Here is a 14,700-nt window from a genome sequence, read left to right on the forward strand (position 1 = left end):
TGACAAGATGGCATCTACGCTGACCACGTAGCGAAAGATTCGGCATTTTGTTGAACGGTAGTTCAACAGCCTCGGTTGTGGAGCCTGCAGCTCCATACGTTGTTGCCGAACTTGCAGCAGTGAACAATCTTCTTGGCGTTTTCTTATGTAATACTTGCTGTGATTCTTCGAAGCTATCAAGATTTTGGCCTCACAACAAAACTGACTGTGGTTTGTGAGATTTCCGGTGAAGTTGCGTCGGGATAGAGCTCGCTGTGAGAATTTGGGGTCCGAACATGTGCAGTTTTTTTAAAGTAAACGTACTTGCAGTGCATACTATGTTGTCGATGGGCAACAGCCAAAAATGATACCTGGTGCCTACTGATGGCTTTTGGTGCAGTTTTTTCAAACTTTCTTTCAGTATATCAGTTGTGAAATGTTTTTTGTTTTCTCAAAAACCACAATTTTGATGATGAGGCCATATTGGAGGTGCATTAGCTCTGCTTATACTTGTGCTATCACTGTAATTCTTTTTTTCCCCAGAAAGGCAAAGCTGTGTAGAGTGCAAATTTACGAAATAACGTTGTTGCATTTATTAGAAATTAAAAAAAAAATTTGCTTTTTGCAGTTAGATGGATTTCTCTCACTGAAGTTTGCAATGTTCCTATTATATATAAAATTGGGTTAGAACACCATTCTTGTTAATTTGCATGCTTTGTTAGTTCCAAATCATTTCCATATGTCAATTGTTATTATGCCATATATAGTTTGGTAAGTAGCTCACCTCTAAGCAAATTATGCAATAAAGCTGAATGTCTTCAATTTCTGGAAGTTCATTTATTCTGCAAAAAAACTAGATATATATTTATAACTAGTTCATTGAAATAGATAAACTCCTCAAGTTTCATCAAAATCGATCGAGAATTTAAAAAAATGTTTTCAAGCGCAGGGTCCCCCTTTAAGTTTGCCTTGCTTACCTTTATGAGCACCATCTACGTTTGTGGTGCTTTGCTATGTACTATATCTTTTTTATATTATAATTTCTAACAGCTTGAATTATTACCACAAGATACTTGCCCGATAAAGTTTACACGAAGGGGGAAAGGAAGAAAAAAAGCGACCCCAGAGGGATTATATAATGGTGGCATCAAATGCAACACAAATAATTCAACAAACCTGCATTCATTACCCAGTCTCCTACATTACCCCCTCTACTGCCTAACCAGCTGATGCGCCTAATTTTTGATGTGCAGTGGCATTTCTGATGAAGCCTTGTCATGCACATAGCAAAAATGCTTAAAGGGCGGCAGGACAGTGTGTTGGGTGTGACAGCTGTGCACTATTTCATGTGTGTATTGAGATCTGTTTATGCCATGCTGAGGTATGGTACACAAAACAACATATGGGTGTGCTTCACTCTATCTTAGTTTTCCAAGAGCCTCATCCAAGCCCAGGTTTCAAGTACGAACTCACCCAAGAAGCAGCACTCTTTGAGATCTGTTTAGTCTATGACTTTATGGCATTGCCAATCAAAACAGCACCTAGAGACCAACGCTTCTTTGAGTTCACTTTCAAACAGATGAAAAGCAGTGTTCAGAAACCGACATCAAACAGCACACAATGCCCTGTTGCGATTTGTCTGTTACATGCACCTGGCCTTCAAGATGCTCGTCTGCTGGCTTTTGCAACCATTCTTTTGCACAGTGGAAACATGGAAGCTTTGCCAGTTTTACTTCTTTCTAAAATATGAGCCCCTGAAGAACTCTTTGCTGCATCATGCTGAAATCCGGGCCGACACATGAATGTGGGCCGACGCCGTAGCGGGCTTTGTCCCTGCGAGCATTCCCTGATGCCGGCCCGATGTGGGGATTGAATACACAGCGCCCGAATGCCGCAATTTGCAAAACGCTGCTGCGTTGGCCTGGCTCGCCTCTGTAGGTACAAGGTTCATCTAGTTGACTGGACTGATCCATATAATAATGCGACACACACAAAGGGAACAGCAACAAAACCATAGTGTATTTCATAAAGTGCAAAAGCATGTGCAAATACCGGGCCGATTAGTTGCCAATAGGCATGCAGATTGTGTTGGATATGCGGCAACGAACTTCTTGCCACTTCAACAGCCTTCACTCTAACCTGCAAGCATGATCTTGGGGTCAATCACTGATGAGCCACTCGTACAAACATATTTGTGACAAGCATTCCGCAATGGTTCATGGCCCATTACTACATTGGCCAGCAGCGAATTTTCATCACGGTCACACTACCTAAGCCATTACGCCTAATAGCTATGCTTCACTGGGCACGTCGGTGAATACATTTACTTAGTTTGGTGCCAAATCGACGTAGCTCTATTCGCAGCAGCCGTGTGATACTCAGAGAGCTGCCGAACCGCCTTGGAAACGAAAGCTAGTACATGGGATGGCAACAAAGTTGTTAACGGCCACCATCTTTGTGACACATTGTACGGCGACCTCTCATTCTGGACGCCATTTGTAGACGTACATAAGTCTCCTTTTGTAGCTTCGGGAAACCCACCACAAGAGTAGTTCTGGATTTGAACAGCGGAAGCAAAAGTGTCATGTAACTAGTGTGCTGACTGCTCGGCTGCATACATTTGCATGGACAGCGAATGAAGGGGGTGCCTCGTACGAATTAGCCATGGCCCTCCAGATTTCTGAATCTTTGACAGGTGCCAAATCACGCCGAACAACACAGTCAATCAGCATGTGTGGCACCTGCTCGCTACTGTCGGCATTGGGTACGTGTGGAGCGGTGATTGAGTCACGTGATGCACGGTCATTTCGTCTGTTGTGTAGATTGGTATTACAATAACACAGCTGCCATAAACTTGCATTAGCCCTTCTGTATTTTGGAGGAAAACTGGAATGCAAAACATTTTATGCAATAAGTAAAAGAATGCCACAATTCATAGCTCTATTATTAAACTGGGAACCTCATTGGTATTCAGTACAACAGAATTACACTAATCCATTAGCTCCAGAGGAAAAAGAGGCACTTCATTCTATTCAACAGAACTATTGATAAAAAAACATATTTTCCAGACGTTCATATATTAGAACTGAGCTATAATCAGTACTGGCATACTAATTTGGCATGCCCTTTAACAAGAGTAGACCACACAGTATATCTTGATTGATGTCTACCGAAGTTCCCGATGCTTGCTACATCCTTGTTATGCAATGCTAGGAGACTAGCATGTGCAGCAGCGTATTTTCTTGCCCCAAATTTGTAAGCATTAAATTTGGAGAAAAACTTTCTCATATTCATTATTTCACTCAATATTCCTGTTTACTTTCTTCATTTGATATTCAGTTCGAAATCTACTGCTTGGTATTCACACACCCCTAGAAAAAACACAATATCTAAAAAAAAAAAATAAATAAAGTGGGAGAACCCAACTCACGATGACTGTTGAAGGTAATGTGTGAGCAATGAACAAATATAGCAACACAACGTATTGCCACCGTCGAAACTAGTTATGTGTGAGGCACCTTCTGCCGCAGGACTTCTATTTTGCGCTTCCCTAAGAACACTCCGCACCATCTAGTGCCACCGCCACGAAGCCTATGTGTGACATCCAAAATGCATGGCGCGCCAGTGTGCGAACGCTGACAATGCGTCACGCAAAAACCAGGCTCCTCTTTCCTGATTAAACGTGCGAAGACTGCATATTATCAGAAACTGTTTGCAGATATAAATAGGCAACGACCTTGTGCTGCATGGAAAGTTATAAACAATGTCCTTGGACGGGATGACTCGTGTTCAATTCCGAGAAAGATAACTATTAATGGCCGTGAACATGGAGATCGCGACATAGCTGAATACTTCAATCATTATTTTGTAAATGCTGCAAGACCGATTAGTACTCCCTTGGATACAGTTACCCTAGCTTATAGCTGTGCTGAAAGCATATTTTTTGCTCCTACAGACGAAAATGAAATATACAGCACATTCATAAGCCTAAAAAACAGTAGATCATTGGATACAAACAATATTCAAATTAAACCTGTTAAGTATGTATTAGAATTGTTAACGTCTGCCCTTGCTCATATCTTTAATCTTGTCCTTGAGACAGGTATATTTACAACTTCCATTAAATGTGCAAGGGTATCTGCATTGTACAAAGGCGGTGATCAACACCTCGCGTCGAATTACCGTCCCTTTTCTGTCCTCCCAGTTTTTTCGAAGGGTTTGGAAAAAATTATTCTTTCTCGCGTTACAAACTTTTATGACAAGCACAGTATTTTGACAAACTCACAGTATGGTTTTAGGAAGCGCCGGTCGACTGAAGCCGGCTTGTTAGCCCTGAAGGAAATAATTTTGGAAAATATTAATAATAATTTACTGACAGCCGGAATTTCCCTCGATTTTAGTAAAGCATTTGACTCCATTGATCACAGTATTCTCATTAGTAAGCTTTCGTCATATGGAATACATGGTACAGCTTTGGCTTTAGTTAAATCTTAAATCCTACTTAGAAAATAGGTGCCAGTGCGTGTATATTAACAACCAAAGATCATCATTCTTACCAATTGCATGTGGCGTGCCACAAGGAAGTATATTGGGGCCCCTTTTATTTAATAGTTTTATCAATGATATTGTAAATATCGAGACCACAGTAGAATTCGTAATCTATGCTGATGATAGCACCTTACTTATTTCTGGGAGTAATATTAGCGCACTAGAGCCAAAATGCAATGATATCCTTACTAAACTATCGGCATGGACTAGAGTAAATAAAATCAAAGTAAACCCAACTAAATCCAAAGCAGTTATTTTTCGTACTCAGAGTAAAGCAGTTCCTCCAGTGAATTCATTCATTTTTCAAGACCAGCACATAGAAATAGTCACCGAGCACAAGGTTCTCGGTGTGTATTTTTCTGCCCATCTAAAATGGGACGCTCATGCTGTTTACATCTCCAGAAAACTGTCTGCAGTTACAGGTGTAATCACACGCTGCTGCACATTTCTTCCCACAAGCGCTAAACTACAAATATATTACACCCTATTTCTTTCTCACATTAACTATTGTACACTGGTATGGGCTACAACAACTAAAAGAAACATGAACAAGCTTCTTGTATTGCAGAGGAAAATTATTCGCCTTATCGTTAACATTGAACCAACGTGGAGTGTTAATCTCACAATAGCATAATTCAATTCGATCCGTGTAGATAATATATATGAATTTCGTTTGTTACAAATAACATACTTTTCTTCCACAGGTATGAGTAATTTCCTCACACAACTTGCTTCCCTTAATATCGTACACCAATAGTTAACACTCGTTGTACTGACACTTGGTCTTTACCACAATTTAGAACCGATTACAAGCTGCAATCCTTGGCTCACAATCTGCCATTTTTTCTCAATAAACATAAAGATACTGCCGGTTTTAGTCGAAAACAACTGCGAACATACTCTGTGCACATGTAATCTGTATTTCTTCATATGTCGTTTAAGAAAACTTCTGTGTCATTGCTGTACTTTATTTGATGCTGTACTTGTTTGCTGTACTTAATTTGATTTGATGACTACTTCTGTGTTGCTATTGTTATTTCGTTCTGTCTGCTGCTGCCATGTAATGGTTTCCTGGGCCTTCGTCAAGCTGTTCGTACAGCTTTTAGCCCAGGTGACCATCCAGATACTTACTGGAGAATAAAATATGATTTGATTTGATTTGATCCCTTCTGGACATGCTGCGCGATCTCGTGGCTCTGCCAAGAAGCTTGCACGTGGGCTTCGAAATGAGAAGCGCGGTGCGCCGATGCCTGCTAACGCTGAGAATGGTTTCCTCGCTTGCCACAGTGGCACATACTTGTGACCCAAATTGGCGAGAGGTTCATTGAAGAGCAACATATACCTACTGCATTCATGGCGCAGCTCACGAAAGCCTTGCCATGACAGCCGTTCATTGAAAAGGTGCACATACCCGGTACGTTTGTGGTGCATCCTTAAAAAGCGTCGGGTTGCTGTCCTCGAGGAATCTGTGTGACGTGAGTTTGATTGCACCAAGCATTGGAGAACTTTAAGGGATCTTTTGTCATTTTGGAGCGGCGCATTCCCAGTGGTACATACCTAGTGCGCACTACCTTGACTTTGTGACGCAGTCAGTATAAGCTGCGTTGCGCAAATTCTGTTTGGGACCTTTAAAATTTATGTCCGCACGTGAGCTTTTCTTGTTCCTAGCAGTAAATACACATACAAACTTGGTTGGCAACTGGCTGATTTATGGCTGATTGCGCGCAAGCCCAAACTCCTCTTCAAGCACGCTGCCCTTTGTTCAGCCCTTTTGTGTGATCTACATTCAATTGTCTACGGGTACGAACATGTCAAGGGCGGGCCTTGTCATGACTAGGTCCAACAGTGCTGCCTCGTCGGTAGACAGCGACCAAAGTTACGGTTGGGTGCCAAGTCAACGAAATGCTTTGCAGTGACTGTGTACAGCACTTGGAAAGGAGAGGAAACATGTAAACGATGAAGATGAAGGCACAACTGGTATGTGTAACACCATTGCATCGGATGCGTGAAATCGCATCCGGCAATCAGTCCAAGAATTGAACGAGGCACCGTACGGCACGCAAAAGTTCGGTTGCCATTCTATATTGGGCCTGTGAGGTTCGTGGCAGTGCAGCAGGGAATGGTGAATGATTGAGCAGGCCTGAAAGATGAGTGGGCAATTTACTTTCCTCTATGTGGCATGTTTCTGTTACTCTCTCTCTCTCTCGCTTGTTTCTGTGTTACGTTGTCTTCTTCATGCGAAGATTTGTTAATTCAACATTTGTTGATTTGAACAGATGCACACATCCCGATTGCAGGCTTCCATTCTAGACATACGTGTGACTAATTGGTCTACATGTTTTGCACATGTGCAGCCTTTTCAAATTGTATTAGTTATAGTGCACTACCACTTATACAGCAGCTATTTGCGACTCTGGCGTCTTACATTGTAAGCGGTCTATGCTGTACTTCAAAAAGTGCATCTGTTAAAAAAACAAAAAAACTTTGAGCTCTGTGAGTTTTCCCGTGCTCCCAAGAACGTTCCTTGCCCAGAAATCAGTTGCACTCTGCGTTAGGAAGTATCCTTTGGCAGTTTATCACCTTGTAATAGAACTAGTATTGTAGCATGCCACAAATTGCACAACAAAAATTTATAACAAAAAATAAAGCAGCTATCACGTACTGTGGGCACTACAAACACTCTCCTTTACTTGCTATGCCAGAGAATAGCATGACCACAGTGTGGTGAGAAGAGGGCTCACCTCTAGGCGTTTGTCCAGTGATTCAATGCGGTCCTTCTTGGAGGCAAGGTTGGCACGTGTGTATCGGTTTTGGGCAGGCAGGAATAACACTTGAGCGAGGCACTCGTCCCACACCTGGCAGTAGGCCTCTAAGCTGAGATCCCCGTGGCCCATGCCCTTCTTCACCACGTCCATCTCAGCCTGAAGGACCTCATGAGCCTAGAAGCACACACCTCAGTTAAACGCTTACCACACACTGCCGCGGTTATTCAAGCACTGGCTAGCACTCTGGCCAGGATATATCCTCGAGACATAAGGCAGAGAGTCATCACAACGGCTTCTAGCATGTTATGTGGAGCTTGTGATCACAGTGCTCACCTTTTATGCAAATATTTTTCTTCTTCTCAATGTCTGTCCCCGCAACATGCTTTAACTTTGCGTTAACGAATGCTTTGCACAGGGGCATGTTTCAGCAGCATACAGTGAGGAAAGAACATCGCATAACCTCTGCTGTGTTTTATAGGTTGGTTAACCTTCTCTTTCTCTCTTTTTTTGTGTGCAAGACTTTTCATGTGCTGTGGTGCTGCCAGGCGATTGGTTTTGGTGACGACTGAGTTAGGGGCACAAAGATGACTAAGTGTTGCAGTTGCAAAAAAGATGCCACAAATGCTATTTCGTGCACCAAGTTCGAATTCTGTTTTCATGCTTCATTATGCTCAGGCATGAGTGAACAGGGGTATACCAAAAAGGAAATGTCGGGTAACATGCAATTATGAGGCCTGCAGGCAGGGGGTACCCAAGAGTACTGTACCACACAATTTGCTAATCGAAGAGGAGATACTGAGCTTAAGATTATGATAGTTGTACATCCACAAGAAATTAACTTCTTTCTCAGAATGAAAAGATCGACAGAATAGACAGGTCAATTCAGTTGGTGTTGGATCACTTTGATAAAATTCAGGAATGCTTGAGCCGACAAGATAGAGAAATAAAAGACATTAAATGCAAGAATGACAAACTTGACAAAGGGGATCAAGCTAAAGTCATGCCCAGCTTCCGTTTGATGACCTGAAGTGGTACAGCAGATGTCTGAAAATAGAAACGTCTGGAATTCCTGAGACTGCAGGTGAAAATTTTTTAATTAAGGTCAATGATCTTGCAAGAAACTTGAATTTAGAGATACCTTTAAAGGAAATTTTCAGCATTCACAAGATGGCAACCAAGTCAGGCAGAGAGCGTGGAGTGATCAGTCATTTTGTCTACCAGGACCTCAAAGATACGTGGCTTAAAGAAAGAAAAGGCCTTAAGGCAAAAACAAGATAACATTTACATTACCAAGAATATGACCAAACGTTCCCGCTCTCTCTTTGAAGCAGCCAAAAGTTGGGATAAGAGAGTTGGCTATGATTTTGCATGGCTCCCAATATGGAGGGGTCCTGGTACACAGGAAGAGTGGAGAATGTGTGCAGATCATCAGGAGTGAGGATGATTTGTCAATGTTGAGCAAGTGATGTGCTTGGTCTTTTTTTTTTACGTTCTTTTTTTGCACTGTTCTTTGGTGCTCTGTAAGATGGGACGACCTTGGATATATCATTCTTTGTGACTTAGTGAAGCTGTTTTAAATGTAGGCAAAGAAGATTTCCAAAATGCTTCCATTTAAGTGCACAGTCAGTAGGAAACAAAGTGATTGAGCTTGAGTGCGTGTTTGGTAATTAAATGAAAGGTTGCTTTAATGAGGTTATGACAACAGAAACCTGGTAATCGGATATTTCAGATGTCTTCAAACTACCTCATATGAAAATGTTTTCAGTATTTAGGCCAAGTTGTCGAGGGGGTGGTGTCATTGTGTTACTTGACAATTCCTTACCAGCTGTATTGCTAGAAAATTTTACTGTAGTTACGGCTCATAACGAAGTAGTATGTATTCCATTTCAAAGTTCCATAGTTGCTGTGTGTTACTGTCTACTTGATGGCAATTTGTCAGAATGTTTTGCATTTTTAGGTGATTTCTTGACATTTGTAAATGATAATCAATACACTATAATGCTGGGTGGTGATTTCAATATCAACATGGGGTGTGAAGGCAAAAAAAGAAGTGCGGCATTGAAATGGTTATTGCATGCAATGGTTGCAAAAAAATTACTAATAGGTCAACTAGAATTACTGTCTTTGGAGACCACTATCAACTTGTTTATCATACAGTGATCTGTCATGCGTGACCTTTGCTGTCTGTCCTTACGTATCCTATCAGTGATCACGTAGCAATATGCTAATCTGTAAGAACAGGTGGACCTAACCTAATGGAGAATGATGTTCCTTATAGTTATCAGCATGTTTCTCCAGCTGCTTTACATGCCTTCCATTCAGAGATCGACAGTTTGCATTGGGACAATGTTTTTCACTCAACTGATGCAAATGCAGCCTGCGACACTTTTCTGGAGTCCTTTCATTGTGCGTAAAAAAAAAAAAGAAGAAGAAGAAGAAGAGAAACTTTTATATAAACAGAATAAATGTGAGGGGTTCAGGAAATCTTGGATGACGTGCAATTGACAAATTGGATTATTTTGGAAATTCATGCGTATGTGCAATGAGGTGGCCATAATTGCTTTTAAGCAGTTCTATAATACAGAAATGAAGAAATCAAAGGAGCTGCATCATATACAGTAAACACTCACTATAATGCAGTGAATGGGACAGCGAAAAAATTCGATATGAGCAGTAATTCAATAAAGCAACTACCCCTTAAAAGCTAAGAAACTAGAGTTGAAATAACACAACTCTGCAGAAGTTTAATGCGGGTGTCAGGTGGCATGTTTTTTATTGCGACTGAGCCAGATAAGGAATGACTTTCTCAGCTGCAATGGGCTCGCTGCTATGCGCAAGCTGTGGGAGGGAGCCAATCACGGTCACTAATTTCGATCCAGATTGGGCTAAATCACGACTGAAAGTGACCATGTGACACTGATATAAGAGCGAGGTATTTAATGACGCAAACCTTTATCGAGGTGCGAAAAAGGCAGTCAGCTGGGTATGCCGGGTGTTACTGCTGGGTGCAAGTAATGCCTGCTTCAATTTGTTCGGGCACTGCACAAGGTCCTGGTCTTTGCCTGTGCATTCAACTTTGTTTAGCAGCAGACTGAGGCTTTCCTGCGTCCGCGCCACTGTTGGCATATCACAAGGCTGTTTGTTCATCAGCTCTTCATCGTCATTGGGTTCACCAAGAACCAAGTCTACTATTTCAGCATCCGTAGTTGGGGTGACAATGCGAACATCAGTGTCAGCCATTGTGAATGATTCGAAGGCTTTCCACCTCTCTGCCAACAATTCTGTGCACAACTTCGTAGAGATCATTGCAAACCTGGTGATCACTGTCAGGCTTGCCAAAGTGTGGCCAGGAAAAGCCGGCATGCACAAAACAGTTTGCGATCTTCGCAGGTGCCTGCTCTTTATATAAAAATAGTAATGTATAACACCAAGCAGGTCGATGTAGCCCTTGTTTAAAATGGCGTATGGTTTACTGACAAGAAGCGAAGTTCAAAGCATCAGGCATTCTTTTTATTCTTTGCCGTTCAGGTAGCCCCTGGCTGCACATGCTCATGAACATGGGCTTCCTCCAGCAAGGAGGCGCTTCGTCTTCTTCGACCCAAGACTGTGCCGAGATTAATTCCACACCCTTGTCAGCATCATATGCGATGAGCATGCGTTGTAAAATACTCTTGTGGTATAGCTTCTGCATGGTCTATATAATGCCAGGATCTGCAGGCTGCAATATCGCAGTTGTGTTCGCTGGCAGAAACTCCAATGTGATCGCTGATCGCTTTGAGGTTGTTAACCTTCCCATGGCTGGGACAGTTGTCAACGATAAGCACACCGCAATGCTTTGCCTCAAACTTTCGATCCAGAAGGCGCACACATACTCCGCAAATGCAGCTGCCTTCATCAAAGCACGTTTATTGTTTTTTATATGCAGTCTTTAGGCATCGTTGCACTGCGGAAGCATCACGGCTTTTCCCTTTCCCAGTATCAACAAAGGAAGCTTGTCCTCGCCAGTTGCATTTGCACTGAACAGCAGAGTAACACACTCCTTGTTTGTTTGCCTGCAGATGAGGACCCAATGGTGTTGTTCTGCATTTGTGCTTCGGCAACAATTTGTAAAAGAATGCAGCCTTGTCTAGGTTGCAAATGTCTTCCTTTTCATATTGCTAAAGTAGGGAGCTCAGCCGATGCTTGCACCCCCTCCCTCCACGGTGTCACGGTCCATGGCTGAACTTTCACTAACAAGTGATTTCTAGAACACACTCTGTTGTTGCTTGAAGCATTCAAACTAGCCGTTGCTGCATTTAAAATCTTCTTTGCCCATTTGGAGGGCTAGAGTTTTGGCTTTTGCAGTCAGTGTAGGTCCATTCACAAGGAGGTCTGAATTTCTGTCATTTTTCAGCCACTCAAGAAGTGCACTCTTCACATCAGGATACTTGGAATCACGGTTATGCTTTTGTCTGGCTGAGAAGCTCTTTTCGAAGCCATCCAGTACAGCTTCCTTGTTCTTCGGTACAGCTGCCAATGTTGAACGCGGTACGCCTAATTGCTCTGCAATTTAACATTACTGCTGGTTGCCCTTTTCCACTTCATGTATCAAAAGAGCTTTTTGTTCTAAGGTGAGACCCTTTCGTGCAGGGATAGATGGTGCCATTTCCAACTGAAGACCACAAAAACACACGTAAGGTACACATACTAAGGCAATCCACAAACCACCTATTCGCACAGCCTGCACCGGTCGGTGCACGCGCACAGGCGAGCACAGAGGAAGTAGTACGTCTTGGTTTGGGTGACTTTGGCCACGCCAGGCACGCGGAAGGCAGTGAAGAGTAACATTTGTCTGTTATGCTGTGTACTTTGCACACTAATTGCCCAGCGCCACTCGCCGCTTATAATGTGTGAGCGCAGCGTGAAGGAAAAGGACGTGTGACAAAGAAGAGGGTTGCTCACTTACCCGCGTGGTGCGAAAGGAGCAGATCACCGCCGTGAGTGTGCACCCTCTCTGCTTATAAAATGCGCGTGCAGCATGGGGGAAAAGGGTGAGCAGGCAGTGCAATGGCATCGCTGTTAATGGAAAGGGTCGCTCACTCGTTCGGCTCAAAATGCACCGAGCACCGCCATGAGTGTGCACATGCCCCCGGTGAGTTCACTCTAAACGGAGCAGCTTATGAGTATGTGTTGAGTATGCATTGAGATTTTCAATGGGAGAAATGGGACTAGGAGAAATGTCAAATAAAGCGATAATTTGAGTAAAGCGGCTTTGTTATAACGAAAGCTTAATGTGCTAGTATTTACTTCATGCTCAGAGCGAGCAGATGCCTTATGAAACTAAATACAATGAAATCTCGATATAACGAACTTCAGGGGAGCACCGTAAATTGTTCGTTATTCTGAAAGATTGTTATAGTGAAAGCCCCAAAATTAACCATTCCGCCTATCAACCTATCAGTTCAAAAGTTGTCACCATATGGAATATCCACGAAAACGTCCATGTTGGCTCCCAGCACCTGCTGCTATTTTCCACAGATACCACCACCAAGCACCCCTGAAGCACCGTGTAATAAGAGTGACACGCACAAAACAAGATGCTGATGCCGAGAAAACTACCGACAAAAATTTAGCTCCATGTCGCCTCCAAAGTGCAATGTTTTCTTGCTTTTAGTTTATTTTTCACATTTCTTGCCGTCGACACTGCAACTGTCTCGCTTGAGGCTTGGGCACACGACACTGTCTTCAAAGTGCAAAGTGCAACTGTGTGGCATCCCTGCGAGTACGAAGGTTACATTTCACCACGCGCACACGTAGCTAATACAGCCGCAGAAAGAAGCGTGAAAGAAAGAGGAGTGCGCAGAAAGAAGGGTGAAGGAAGGAAGAGACACGCCTCTGTTGCTAGTCGACACTTTTCTGCGCGGAGCATGCGCTTGCAAAACCTGATGCGTCATTGGTTCCACACCCCCTGCTTCTTTTTTCTCTGACGCCGTCTCAGGTTTTTGGACTCTATGCGCCGTGACATGTGCTCTCTACACCTTGTCGCTAATTTTGACTAGTTTGGAATGCTCAACTGGCCTTGAACCGCACGAAACTTAAGGCCAGATGACACGCACACTTGCCAGTGTGTGCCGAGTCCTGAGTGCTCCTGGTTCTACGCCTTGGTAGACCTCTTGATAGCGCTTAAAATGCACAAGTTGCATGTGGCTACTATCTGTCGGTCAAGCTGGTGAAGGAGAAAGCCTGCTGGCACAACGTAGCCCGGTCAGATGGGAGCATATGGGCGCAGAACGCACCCAAGCCCTGTCATGCTCAAGCATACATTCTTTGTCGTTTATTTATTAGGTCCTTTGTTACTTGGGAGAGCTTGCCTACTGGTTGATTTAGTGCCTTGCGTCCCACTTCAGTTGTTGCCTCTGAAGCCAGCCTAGTTATGGTTTCATTCATTACCTCTATGTCATCTTCATCTCTCTGTTCTAAGGCTCCATATTTGTTTGCAAGTACCAGCCTGAATTCGTCTGCTTTTACCCTTACTGCCTCTAGGTTGACCTGTTTTTTCTTGACCAATTTTACTTTTTCTCTCTTCAAACTGAGGTGAATCCTAGCCCTCAGTAGCCTATGATCACCACACTTTACCCTACCTATTGCTTCTAGATCCTGCACTGCAGTCGAAACCCGCAATAACGAAATCGCTGGGGAAAGCAAAACATTTCGCTTCTGCGGGAATTTGGTTAGCGCGAGAATGAGGCAGAAAAGACAGGGAAGAAAATTGGCTTGCAAAAAAAAAAAAATTATTGCCAAAATTCAGTCAGCTTACTTTGCCGAGCCTTGCCTTGCAGCAATTTTACTGCTCTCGACTCGCACTGCAAGAAGTGGTCCATTGCCACGTCGTCATCATGCTCACCAAAAAATGATCGAATTACATCGAAGGCGTTCAACACATCCCGCGGGTTTGCAGTCCTCTCTTGATTTGGTGTCTGGTGGTCGTCGGCGTCGTCGGCACCTTGGCAAACGCTACTTATGATGACCTCATCAGTCATCTCTTCATGGACGACAACACCTTCATCTACACGAACGAACTCATCGATGCTGAGGCCATCCAGAACACCATCTGTCACGGCAGAAAGTTCACCCATGCGTGGGCCAGCGATGGCGGCACTGCGCCAGCAGCACTGTCAACTAGTGCACCTTCAGGCGAATCTTCTTGCGATGCCACTGGATCAGCGCATGATGCTTGCCAAGTGGCAATGAAGCCGGCATGATTAAAACAATTAGCTATCACGGCTGGCGACGTCGCAACCCATGCGGCGGCCATCATCTCAAGCGCCATGAACATGTCCACTACGGTGGGACGCTTCAACTGGAGGTTCAGCAGCAGACACTGAATCAGCCTCTCCTTATAGGCGCACTTGACGCTACGAATGACGCC

At 43.5% G+C, this 14,700-nt stretch overlaps 1 protein-coding gene across 1 annotated transcript in view; it reads right to left on the reverse strand.

Moving 5' to 3' along the window:
* Cdc5 (cell division cycle protein 21) overlaps nucleotides 1-14,700 on the reverse strand; it is a 198,326-nt gene that overhangs the window by 35,154 nt on the left and 148,472 nt on the right. The window contains exon 11 of the mRNA XM_070539319.1: nucleotides 7,269-7,466. Within this exon, the coding sequence (XP_070395420.1) occupies nucleotides 7,269-7,466 (198 nt within the window). The remainder of the gene's footprint in view (nucleotides 1-7,268; nucleotides 7,467-14,700) is intronic.

The sequence above is a fragment of the Dermacentor albipictus genome, chromosome 5, assembly GCF_038994185.2.
Source record: "Dermacentor albipictus isolate Rhodes 1998 colony chromosome 5, USDA_Dalb.pri_finalv2, whole genome shotgun sequence".
NCBI lineage: Eukaryota > Metazoa > Arthropoda > Arachnida > Ixodida > Ixodidae > Dermacentor > Dermacentor albipictus.